The sequence below is a fragment of the Protopterus annectens genome, chromosome 15.part0, assembly GCF_019279795.1.
Source record: "Protopterus annectens isolate FY-2018-M chromosome 15.part0, PAN1.0, whole genome shotgun sequence".
NCBI classification, from domain to species: Eukaryota; Metazoa; Chordata; order Ceratodontiformes; family Protopteridae; genus Protopterus; species Protopterus annectens.
The window spans coordinates 440,037,292-440,050,236 of record NC_056749.1 but is presented as its reverse complement, the minus strand read 5'-3'; the positions used below and the strand labels follow the sequence as shown (position 1 = coordinate 440,050,236).

Sequence of the window (12,945 nt, the reverse complement as noted above, 5' to 3'; positions counted from 1 at the left end):
AAATTTAAAATTTACCAAGATAAGGTACAATTACTCTAAAATTATTCAAAATTGTTTGCAGAACAAAGTTTCACTACTATGTTTATTTCTTGGTGTATGATGCATGAACAAACTTGTACCTATACTCCGCTACAACAAGATTAACAGTTTGCCCATCATTCCTTCTTTTTGCCCTTCTCTGTTGACTCTGCTGCCCTCCCTAGTAAAGCCACTTTTTCCCTGTATGAGATAATCTTTAAGTTCAGTTGTTCCCCTGGGGAAAAGGGGCAAGCAGGGTCATCATCCACGTAGAGAGAAAGGGGGTTTCTTTATATTTCTCTTGTTACTGAAAGCAGGCACTTGCATATTCCATATTGCTATTTTGTTTCATTTTCCTAGTTGGAATTACTGTTACAATTTATGCCAGTTTGGATAATTGTGTAACCTGCCTATTTGAATAGGGTTTATTTAGTTTTCGTAGCTGTCATTTTGATAGCATTCTGCCACTTTTTTTGCAGTAACTTTATTTGGTAGAAATGGAACTATTTTCATTCACAGTATTAAGTGCTACACTTTGTAAGGCTGCAAGCCCTATACCTTCATCCCAAGATGCAGTATTTTTACATGGATTCTGTTGTAGTCCAGGTCATCAGTGATTTATATGTAAAATGTATGTTTAATGTCCGATTTAAAAATGTTTCAGTTCTTTGGGTGTCTAGTGAAAGGCCTCATAACTATTTTGACAATTGCAGGGGTTCACATCTGCTGTGTTTACATTGACAGAAGTGGTCTGCATATGTGTAGTCTTGAGTGCTTGCCATCCAAAGTTCAGCACTAGTGTCTACCATGGCTTATCTGAGCTCTGGCTGTTTGGGCGATATAGTGCTTCTGCACTATCCTAATGTGCTGTGCTTGTTGTTGTGGTTGTTGTCGGCTTTTCCTGGTTAGGGGTCGCCACAGCGGAACTCTGTTCCACTAATGATTGACAATTTTTTTTTTTTTTTATGGTGTCAAGTTGCCATCCCCACGCCCATTCAATGCATGTCTTTCAAATGCCCACTCGACAGCGGGGAGGACATGCAGACACCACACAGAAGGCACTCCCAACCCAAGCTGAAAATCGAACAGGAGAATCTCTTGTTGTGAGGCAACAACGTAATAGGAAGTGAAAAATCTTGAACTTCACCTTTCAAGGTCAAGAGGAACAAAAAACATGAGGAAATAGTAACTTCACTCTGACCTGGTTCTTAACCAGTGCATCGGGCCTTCTAGTTTGATAGCTGATACTGATGACTGTGGACTTCCCAGTTCACTGTTATGTCCTTTGATTTGTGTTTTCGTAGAGTAGCCTGATGTTTGCTCCATTCCCAGTTCTGTCATCTGTAAAGTCTGTGATCTGCAAGGTCAGGATCATATCAAAGTTATTGGCCCCTTAGGGCCCTGACACTGAGGTTGTTCCCACTCCCATGATCATAGAGTTTGATTGACTTTTAGAAGTTTGATGGAAAATGTTGTCATGCAACATCCGTGACTAGATGATATATAATGCCCTGGTCAGTGTAAGCTAGTGCTTTAGCTCTCCTTGCTTCCTGTATCATCAGACAATTGGAGTTTTCTGCTTCTGCATTAACATATGTGATTCCAATTCCCTTGAACCTGGATCAGGTGGGTATGATGGTACCAGTGGGTCCTGCTGTATCCACTGGTGTTTCTCCAAGTCATGTATGGGGGCCGGGCTGCTGCTGTTGGAGACTACAATGTCAGTCATTACTTTGGTACTGGCCATACTGATATTGGCTGAAACCGTCACTTGTCAGTTGTGGCCAAGCACTAAATGCCTGCATTATTCTCATGTTTTATGTGGCAGCCAAGCCTTAACTTTATGCTGTATTTGTGTACAGTAAAGGAAAATGGTGTCAGAATAAAAATAAACAGTCTTGCAGGATTTTGATCTTTATTCCTTTTTAAAAAAAAACTGGATTTGAAAACCTGCTACTGTACTGCTGTAAGAATCTTAGACTGTGACTGAGCAACTTTCTTAGGAAATTTTGCAGTTTAAAGCTTCATTTGTAATTTTAGTTGTAGCAAAATTCACTTTCTCAAGTTTTTATGCTTGAACATTTTTGGGGTAGCCATTAAACTAAAACAAGTGCTGGGAAAGCAGATTTTGCAATGTCTTTATGATAAACTACAAATGTTTTGTGTCTTTTTCGCAAAAAAAATATTCCTTACTAATTTCTCTAATTTGTAGCCAAAATGAAGAACTGGAAGAAATTGCTACTGTTGACCTGAAATATTTGTTACTACCTGCCTTACTGGGAGCACTGGCACTGAAAGGTTCCGATATGAGTAAGCGTGAGGCTCATCTGAAGACTGCTCATGCCTACTTCCTTGATTTCTTGAAACGCTGCAAGAACTACAGTATTATGCAGTTTGAACTCCCACAAATGAAAGATGGATCCAGTGAAAATGGAGGGAGCAATGATATTAAGCCACCTACTTCTGGTCAGTCAAGTCTGGTTTCCATGGCGGCCCAAAGAAGAGCCAAAATTGAAAGGTACATATCATCTGTGAGTAGATGCATACATTTGTGCTTCCACATTTAAACTAGGGTTTTGTAGATGCCTTCAGTTTGGTATTTGGGATAAGCTTATGTCCTGAAAGGTCACATACAGAAACTGTACTAATTTATCTATGGGGTAAGTACAAAAAAATGTTCAAGCAGCTACACTACATTAAATGTTTGTTATATAAGCAAGCATATTTTTTTTTAATGTTTGCAAACAAAAATCCATTTAGTCAAATGTTAGACATGCACAGCATTCCAAAGTCAGTGTCCAGATTGGAAGAAAAGTGGATGTATGTGCATGCATAGAAAAATTATATTTTACATGAAATTTTGTACACACTTTGTGTGTACATGTGCACATCAGTAAGCCATTAGGATGGCTCTGCACCCGAAACTGTATTAGTCAAAGTCTCTCCTCTGTATCCATAATGCACTGCCAGGGACAGTCCTCTCTCTGTTTGGCAGTTGGCACAAAGGGGTAAGGTATAGTTTGTGTGGTACAGGGTTTGATTTCCTCAGCCTTCATTTGCCTGCTTTGTGATCTTGAGCAAGTCACTTAACCAGACATTACTTCCAGGTTACGTCTTTTTCTCATAATCATCTTTCCAGTACTCTGTAGCCATGCTGCAGCATGCATCATCTGACAGATGGTCCTGGTACTATTATTTTTTCACTACAGTATGCCTTTTTGGTTAGCTATAGATGTGGAATAAGGAGGTTGGTTATTATTGCAGCTTCCCTTAAGTTCCTACCTCCCAGAGCCTTGTGCATACTCCTAATAAAGGAGTCCACTAGACCAATTTAAGAAGCATCTTTACACAGCCTTCTCATCTTTGAGGGTAGTAAACTCAGTAAACATTTGAAATGTTGGGACTGACTTGAGATTGAATGGCCAAAAGATCAGGCTTGTATATACAAAGTTTGAGATACCACTTCTAGGTTTTTCCTCGTTTTTTCTGAGGTATAGTGATCTCTGAATTGGTATTTTTTTTAAGTTTGGGGGTCTGGGGGCTGCCCCCCCCCCCACCACACACACACAAAATGAAGTTTTAAAGAGAAGAGTAATGTTCAAGATTCGATGTTCTCCTGTTTTTATTTTTCAGCTTGTTGGCACTTATTTCGAGTACCAATATTTCGATAGGGAGCCGATTAAACTCTTGCATGTTATGTATCCAGTGGAAGCTGTTAGATGATCTCATGTCTATGAGGAGTTGCTTGAATAAGATCTCAACCAAGTTAAATATTCATATGGCAACTGTCTTCTGTATCCAGTCTCACAGTGTGACTAACAAATATCTCCATGGAGGTTGCTGCTGAGACAGCATGTACAAACAAAGCCTTTCCGTGATAGCTGATAGTGCCTTACATCTTTTGCTTAAGATTTCATGGTGTCTTTCCTTTCAGTGGGGCTTGCTGCATTAGGACCAAAAGTTGAGGATGAACCATAAGGCATAGAGAAGGAAGTAAGACTGTCAAAGTTGTTGGGGTGACGTGTCATATTCCTCAGTGCCCTTTTTTCAGAGATGCAGAAGAGTCCTGTGTAGCTATGGTACCATTCTGGCCAGGAATTCATGTGGGAGATAACCAGCATGGCTGTGGAAACTTCAGAATGGTTTCCAGCTCAGGAGTCAAGAATAGTCCAGAACAGCGAGGGTGCTATAAAGGATTCTGCATTCACTAGATGTGCACAGACAGCTCAGATTCTACCTTGATAGGAGTAAATCTTTTAGGAAAACTGACCAATTGCAAGTCAGCTTTGCTGCAGGGGCAGAGGGCAAGGCCATATCCAAACAATAAATGTCCAAATGGATAGCACACTGTCCATTTCTGCTACAAATACCACGGGAAACTTCCCCCTAAGGGGGTCAGGACACATTCCACCAGAGCAACCTCCATCTCTGCAGCTTTTTTTTTTAGAGGGGGTCCCTACCAAGGACATCATGGAGGCTGCAACATGGAGCTCTGTTCATACCTTCACTGAGCATTGCCACCTGCCTATCTTCAAATTCAGGACAGGCTTTGCAACCGCAGTCTTGCAGGGTATCCTATCCAGCTGCCAGTCTTCTTGACTGCCTCCACCCTTTTCTTCAGCTTTGGGAATCGACCCAAGTATGATGATTGCAACAGTGAAACACTAAGAACATAGTACAGTTGTGTACACTTACCATAAATGTAGGTGTTCGAGTGTATTCACTGTTGTAGTCCAGGTTTCCCACCCTCCATCCCTTTGACTCACTCACTCACTCACTCACTCACTCACTCACTCACTCACTCACTCACTCACTCCTTACAGGAATTTTTGGTATTTACTTTCTACTGGTGGTGTTCTTCCACCATAACATAGCTCCCTATTTGGGAGCGCCTGATATTTGGGGCAAGAAAAACTGATGTAATGGCGTCGGCTGCCTGATTTTATACCACTGACGACCTGAGGTTAGTCCTGGAGCGACCGCAACCAACGCAGAAATACTTAACCTCTGGTATTCGGGCCGACTGAGGGCTGCCCCTGGCAGGATAACCCAAGTGTGATGACTGCAACAGTGAATACACTCTAACATCTACATTTATAGTAAGTGTACACAACTGTACTTTGTATGGTCCCACATTCAAGGTTTTGCATAAGAAAATTTTAGTGAATTCTGAAGGTACAGTATCAGTAAACTGATCTACTGTCTTAATAGGTTAAGGTATTTAAAATGCACTTGCAGTGGTGGTGCCACATTCTGAACCTTAGTCTGCGTAGCCCATTTCAGATGTTCATCTTAGCAATGGCTGTCCCAACGGATGCTTCCACTAGTAAGGGAGGAGGAGGCCTTGTCAAGCGCATACAATCCAGTTTGTTTGGTGTCAAATGGAGGCTGGATTGACAAGCTTGTACTGATGCTTTTTCTAACACTTCTTCTGGAACATTGTAATAAAAAAATACTTTCAAAGTAACATTGATGCAAGTATCCCTCTTCAATGAAGGAACTTGAAAACAAAAGAAAAAATGTTTAGGGTCAAGTTTTCTACCTCTTCAAGTCCAGTGAAAGCAATATGATAAAACAGAGGCCCAATGAGATGAAAATCTGAACAACTCTGATGAATGCTTGCAGAAGGATGGGTCTTGTCTTTCGGGTTTTCCTGGTTAGGGGTTGCCACAGCGGAACTCCGGTCGGCTAGTGATTTGGCAGTGGATTTTATGGTGCCAAGTTGCCTGCCTGATGCCCAACCTTCAAAGGAGGCACACCCTTTCACGCACACACCTACCCACATGTCTTTAAACATCACTCGACTGTGGGGAGGGCATGCAGAATCCTCCGGCCGAGAATCGAATGGGAGAACCTCTTGCTGTGAGGCGACAGTGCTAACAGCTGCACCACCGCAGCCTCATGTCAAAATGATTTGAAGTTTCAAAACATTGTGCACATCCACCATGCCAACATTGTCAAATATTTCCTGAAAGATCCCCCCCCTGGCAAATGGTACATCTTTCAGAGCCTCGCTGAGACCTCACTCAGAGAGGGCAACCACGTTCCAGTCTCCTACCTAAAAAGATGAACTCTGCTAGAGGGAGAGCCATTCCTATGTCTGGCATGGCAGTTCTCCTGCTGGTAGACCTGGGGATAAGTATACCTGAACTAACGTGAATGAAATCCATGCCTGCTAAGAGGCCCCAGAGCAAAACGCATCTCACTTGATCCTCTATGTATAGATCTGTAACAGGATACCTTTCCAAATTGATATACACACCCCCTTCTGCACCCTGTAGAGCTACTTGAATGATATTCCTGGGAAGCCTATCCTTTAAAAGTGAGAGCTGTTGCTCATGAGAAAGGTGAGTCTCCTATAGACCAAATGAGGTTTTGTATTGTAAATATAGGAAAGAATCTTTCTCTTTTCAAGATCTACCAGCCCATTAACATTCCATGAAAGAATGTCGAGGCTTTCCGTATCTGCCGCTAGTGAGTGGACTACTAAACATATGTACTTCTCTACACTCCTAAAACTAATGTCTTTTGGCTTTTCCTGGTTAGGGGTCACCACAGCGGAACTCTGATCTGCTAATGATTGGCAGTGGATTTTTATGGTGCTGAGGTGCCAGCCTGACACCCAACCTTCAAAGAAGGCACACCCATTCACGCACCCACCTACTTGCATGTCTTTAACGTCACTTGACCATGGGGAGGACATGCCGACACCACACAGAAGGCACTCCAGCCAAGAATCAAATTGAAGAACCTCTTGCTTTGCAGCGACAATGCTAACCGCTGCACCACCGCGGCCACATTTACTTTTCTATACTCCATTCTAGTAAATATAGGTGATACTGGTCTTAATTTTGTTGGGATAGTCTGTGCCACCCTTTGAAGTGTTAAGAAAAAGAGTTGAAATGTTTGGTAATCTGTTGTACTCCATCTGCATGGGTAGTGTGTTGGACAGGTGAATGAGTGGAGCCCCCCCCCCCAAATATCCACGAAGATCCTATGAACCGTACTGGTACTCATAATTAACTAATAGCCAATGTATGATTTAACTGTAGATGAAAATGTTATTTACCATTCAGAGGTTATCCCCATTTGATTCTCCGTTAAATTCAGAGTAGTCTGTTTGGCAATAAGAAAATAAACAGTTTGGTAACAGGTTGGGGCATGCAGCTGTCCGTTTTTTTATGATTTCTTGTAAATGCATTTTGAGCTTTAATTTGAATCCTTTTAAAACTAGGGAAAGGATGCAAAACTCCCATTGTTGGGATGGAGTTCCCTTGAGGGCCTGGAAACTGCTGTAGATTCCCTCCAAGTGGTACCTTCTTCACATGCAGCTTCTGTGCTACCCTCATGGTGAAAGTGGTAGCTGACTTCTGTAGTTTATTCACAGTATCTGTAACTGATTTAAAGGGTCACCCATCCTCCTGGAAGGATCATTGTTAAAATAGCCAAATAAAGTAACCTAAATTTCCATCTAATTCTGTCTGCAGAGATTCATTGCTGGCCTGAATTCAGCTCTTTGCTGCAGTGTCTCAGCTGACTAGTCCTGGTCTAAATGCTTTCTTGAGTTTTGAGCCAACGTTATTGCAGTGTGTCAGAGTTGCTCCAGTACCCTTTCTCTTGCTTCAAAATTCAAGAATCTGATCACAGTTTTGTAGGGGATATGCTCATGCAGCCATTGTAGCAAAGAAATCCTGTGTGCTGATTCAGGTATTAGCTCTTTGTAATTCCAGACCGGTTCACAAGTAATGAAGTTACCAACTCCACATAGTCTTACTCCTCTAGTTTTTGAGGTACTCTCATTAAACAGTTACTGAATCGTCAGCCCCTGTCTTCCAGTTCCATTATGTTTTGCTTCCTTAAGCTTTGTCTTGATGTCTCTCATTTGTAATCTTTGGTATGCTTTCCTGCCCCATTATCTGAACTTCGTGATTTGTTAATGTAGCCTTTGTGTCCTGAAGTTTCAGATCTGATGTGGTGATCTAGTCCGTTAGGGTACCCTTCATTTTCTGCATTTGTGCCATCAGCATATCAAACTTCTTGTCCACACTTTCCATAACCTGGGGACCAGAGAATCTGACCCCTTTAGAAGACATTGGACCACTCAGGAAGTAGGATTCTGCACGTGAAGTAGGCGTCGCATGGAAAGAAACTTTTTCTTCTACTTTTTGTTTACAAGCAAGACATAAATCAGTACCCCAAGTAACCAGCAAGCAGAGATAATTAGAATATTGGTGCTTAAAAACTGTTAGTCTGAGAGAATTTTTTTTTTTTTTATCTGAAGGAAGAGTGGAACAGTGAAATTGCACCGTTTCCATGCCCCTGATGTCATTGGATGTCCCAGTATTGCAGTAATTTTCCTTCACTGGTAAAAGCCTTGCTACAGTCTGTTTCTATACTTAACTAACAAACTAATTCCAAGTATAACATTCTGTTCTCCACCAACAGTACTTCTTGGGGATGCTGTAAGGACTCCTTTACTGTTCCCTGTTTTTTTTTTCCTCCCTGATTTCAATGTTTATTCAGGAGCCTGAGCAGAATGAGTCCATTTGTTTATCCTTTACTGATCTCTACTGTGGTCTAATTTTCTGGGGAACCTCTACATGTTTCACAGACCTTCACTCCTTCTCCTAACAGCTTGGTTAATTGCATTTCCAGTAATGGTCATGGACTCATCCATACCCACCTAGAGAGAGGCAAATCCCAAGAATGGGGAGTTTGATCCCTTTAAACATCCAGTACCTAGAGTGCTGGGTTACATTTTCCAGATTTTTCATACTACCAAAACGTACCCTTCTGCTGTGTTGCATTTTGCATACATAGCTGACTGTCAAGATTCCAGTACTATTCTTGGCTTCTTCAAAAATGTCCTTGAGAGGGTCTTTACAAAATGGACCTTGTGTTAAAACATCCCGTTTTCTCTACAGGATTTGAGTTTCATTAAAAAAAGGCTAAGTAAGTACCAGTATTGGCAATACCTTTCCAGTAGCAACTTTTTTTTTCTGCTGGAAGACTTTCTAAATTAAAGGCCATGTGGGTAAAGCTTTCCTGTTTTGCCTTTTGTAAGGATACAGTGTGGTCATGAAGTAAACATTCTTTTATGCTTTAAGGTAGCCAGTGAGACCAGCTTTAATCCTTCCATTTCTCTGTATTATTTTCTACCTACTCAGAAATTAATGTTTGATACAGTGCATACATGCCCACAAACAGCTTGTAAAGAGCCAAATCCATCAAAAACAGTTTGCAATCCTGACATCTATACTTATAAAAAAATTAAGTTGTAAAGTTATTGTTCAAGTGACTTGCTGACAGTATTGAGTTATTCTAAGATAACCATATTAAAACACTGCATTCTGTATCTACAGTGCAGTCAACTAGAGCAATGGCTACATCTCAAGCATTTTTTTTTTCCAAAAAGTACATCCTTGGATAATATTTTTTTCAGCTGTTGCATAGACTTCATTTATTAGTTTCACAATATACTAATAAGCTGGAAAAGGTCTTCAGGTCTGATCCTTCATTTAGCGCCATAGGTGATTAGAATTGTATTGCAATCTTATCCTTCTGTGTGGTCATTATAAGATTGCTGTAGTAGTGGTTGATGATGAAGGGCCATCTCATATCAGGTGCAAAACATGTGGATGTGCAGGTCCCTCCTTGTCAGTATATCTAGCCTCATGCTATACATGGCCTAGAGAATGTTTGTTTTGTGATACTGATTATATTTCTTCACTTGGTGCTTTTACTCTTTGGTAACACACTGGCAGGAGAAAAGAGTAGCTGGCATAGCATTATTAGTAAAGGGGAAGGGTTGGATGGGAAGGGGCCTGCTTTTCCAGATTTATCAGTATGGTAAGTGTGTAAATGTGCTTTAAGTGACTAAGATTTTTCAGGGTTCCTTTGTTTTTCTGTCTGTTATGGAAATATTTTCTTTTCATTCATTCATTCATACCTTAGGCCTTTAGCATCTTTTAGTCCTTTTAAAAAAGGCATCGTAGCTGTTTTATATTGTTTCTGGATTGGAGTATCCTCTTGTGCTGTCATGGAACATCATTTGAGTAATATAAATATTGGCGTAAGGTTCTGCGACAAGATAAGCAAAACTGATGCTTAATTTGTGTGCCAGATAAGTCCCCTTTGGGGAATCCTTCAACACAGAAAATTTCATTGTGTACAAATACTAAACATACATATTAAACAATGTTGTTGTTTTATTTCTTTGTGTTTAGATTTCTGGCCCTTAAATATTGGAACTTTCCTATCCAGGGCTGCAATATTTAGCTTAAGCTTATTTAAAGGCTTGTTTTGTGAAGAAATATACTTCTTATGTAAAATTTATTACAAATGTGTGTGTGTGTGGAGGAGTATTTTATTTGTACAGGGAACTCTGCAGGTAAAGTAAAGCTTGTCTTCACCCTGTGACAACTTACTTGCCATTACAATAAAATTTGTCTTACAAAATGTTAAGGGGTTTCCTGACAAGAATTTAGTGTGCTGCTTATGCATTAGTGTGTTTTGGGGACATTTTGTGTTTAAAGGTTTGTGTGTTATTTTTAGAAACTGTCTGACTTGCCTTAAGACCAAGATTTTCCAGCATTTTTGATCACATCCAAAACATTGTCCTCTGACACCATGGATACTTGCCCAGTGCTGTTGGTTTGACTTCCATTGTTCCTAGAAAGAAAAAGAAACTTGAGCCCTTGACGACTACAGGCTCATTCTTCATCTCTGCTGATGGTGGGTGACTGCAGTGGCCAGTAATCATTCCTCAGATCACTTACTTAACTGTCTGGCTTCCTCTGGTGTAGTCCTTTCAGCCATCATGAACCAGAGGTCAGCCACATCCTCTTCACCTGTTTCCAGTGTCTGAGCTTGGCAAGAGAGACTCCTCTTTACTGGTGCACAGAGGCATACCGGGGATGCTGCTGAATGTGCCTTGGGGAAGAGACCTCTTGATGGGGCAGATATTCCTTCTCCAACTGGATATAGTTGTAAAGAAAACACAAATATTTTATTACCTTTAGCGCAAAAAAAAAAAAAAAAAACAGACCATCCTGGTACACAGAACTGTGTACCTGTAGATGAGGTCAGTCAAAAGATTCTTGAGAAAGACCTATCAGATGCTTCTGACATAGGCTTCCTGTCCTGAAAATTTCAAAGCCAAGCCCTCTGAAACTGACTAAACCTGGTCCACACAGCCTCCTGAGGAATTTTCTTTTTCAGATTATTGCCAAGATAAGTGGTGTTTTTATGTAAACAAATGTTTTCCTTCTAAGTTGAGATATTATGACATTTTACAAGTGGATGTGCATCATTCTGTGCCTATTCTCCCTCTAGTGCCAGCCCTAGAGGATGTATATAATGCTTGTAATAATCCTGATTCACAGTCTTCAAACTAACAAGCACTTATTGATATTACTGCAAAGATCAGACTGCTTGTGTAATCTAGCCCTTTCCCAGTGGATAAGGAAAGGAATGTTTTGGACAAGTTTGTTAGGAGATAGTTTTCTATATGCTAAAGTGGAAGAAAAAAATCCGGAGCATATGTGGAAGTTTGTGCTTTTTGTATAGGCAGTTTGAGAGGCCTAACCACTGTTCTTCCCCTTAAGATAGACCTTTAGACTTCTCTTTGGAGTCATTCACTGAAGATATCGACTTTGAAGAAGGGGATGAGTCCCCAACCCCCCCCCCCCCAGAAGATGTAATTTTTAGAGAGAGATTCTTGAATTGATGAAAAGGGTTGGGGGGCTTTGATTATCCAAAGCCCCCTTCCAAGAGGCGTCTATATTACTTGAGGCCCTTGGAGCTGACTTGCCTACTACTTGCGTGTTCCCACCTACTCATGAGCTCATCAGTTTGGTCTTGCAGAGGGCTTAGAAGGAGCCCGATGTGTTGAAGTGGATCCCCAGGAAACCTGATTAAAAAAAAAAATCCTAGTCACATTAGAGCAGGGGTCCCCCAGTGGACGATATGGTGGTAGCGGCAGCCACTGTGAAGGAAGTTTCTCAGGAAAGTCCATCTTCCTAACAGGGAGTCCAGGGCATTGGACAGATTTGTAAAACTGACTTGTGCTGCATTGACACTTTCTGTTCACACAGTATAGTACTTAAAGGACATGACTGAATTTCAGAGAGATTTGACCAGAGAACTTTCTAAATCCTTGTCTGGTTATTTGCCTGCATACATACTGAAAACTGTAGAGTCGCAGCTGTCTACAGTACATACCATATGTAGCGTGTCTATACTGCTGTTTTCCAGAGTGGCAGATGGCATTGTAAGAGCCGCAGGCACAGACATTGGTATTCATCTGCATGTCCAGTTTAGCCCATGTTTAGACAATGCCTCTGTCCAGCAGGGACACGGGTGGACTCCCAGGGTTGTATTTTCTGTTTCCCATCCTGTTATCCAGGTTGTGCTTAAAAAGGGATAATGAGGTACTCTGTTTGATGTGGAGAGACTCTATTCCATAGATGAGGGATTCTCTGGGGGACAAATCTGTCCCGTTAAGTCCTAATGTCTCACATACCAGGTTGAGGTGACGTGTGCTGGTTACTCGAGTGGAGCTTGACTTCTAGTTATGCAGCAGTCCCATCAAGTCGGGGATCTGAGATTACTTTGTGTGCCAGACAGAAGTCACCTCTGAGGAGTCTGTATGAAGCTGAGTAGAGGGGGAGGGCTTTTAGCCTATCTGCGTAGGGTAGATGTTTGAGGCCCTGGATCCTCCTGGTGAGGAACCTCTGTGCTCTGTCTAGCTGCTGCATGTGCATTGCAAGGTACATGCCAAAAGGAGCATTATGTTTTAATACTCTGCAATTTTCCAGAGAGTATTAAAACATCCTTCATAAACGCACCCTTTGCTCCAGCATGTTTTGGAACCAAGGTAAGAGACGCAAGTGAGCAGGAGGAAGGACTCTGCTGTAAGCATACATC

General features: G+C 41.3%; 1 protein-coding gene across 1 annotated transcript in view; it reads left to right on the top strand.

Moving 5' to 3' along the window:
• The window catches only part of IGBP1 (immunoglobulin binding protein 1), a 337,465-nt gene that overhangs the window by 61,100 nt on the left and 263,420 nt on the right, over positions 1-12,945 (top strand). Inside the window, exon 2 of the mRNA XM_044057182.1 lies at positions 2,231-2,536. Within this exon, the coding sequence (XP_043913117.1) occupies positions 2,231-2,536 (306 nt within the window). The remainder of the gene's footprint in view (positions 1-2,230; positions 2,537-12,945) is intronic.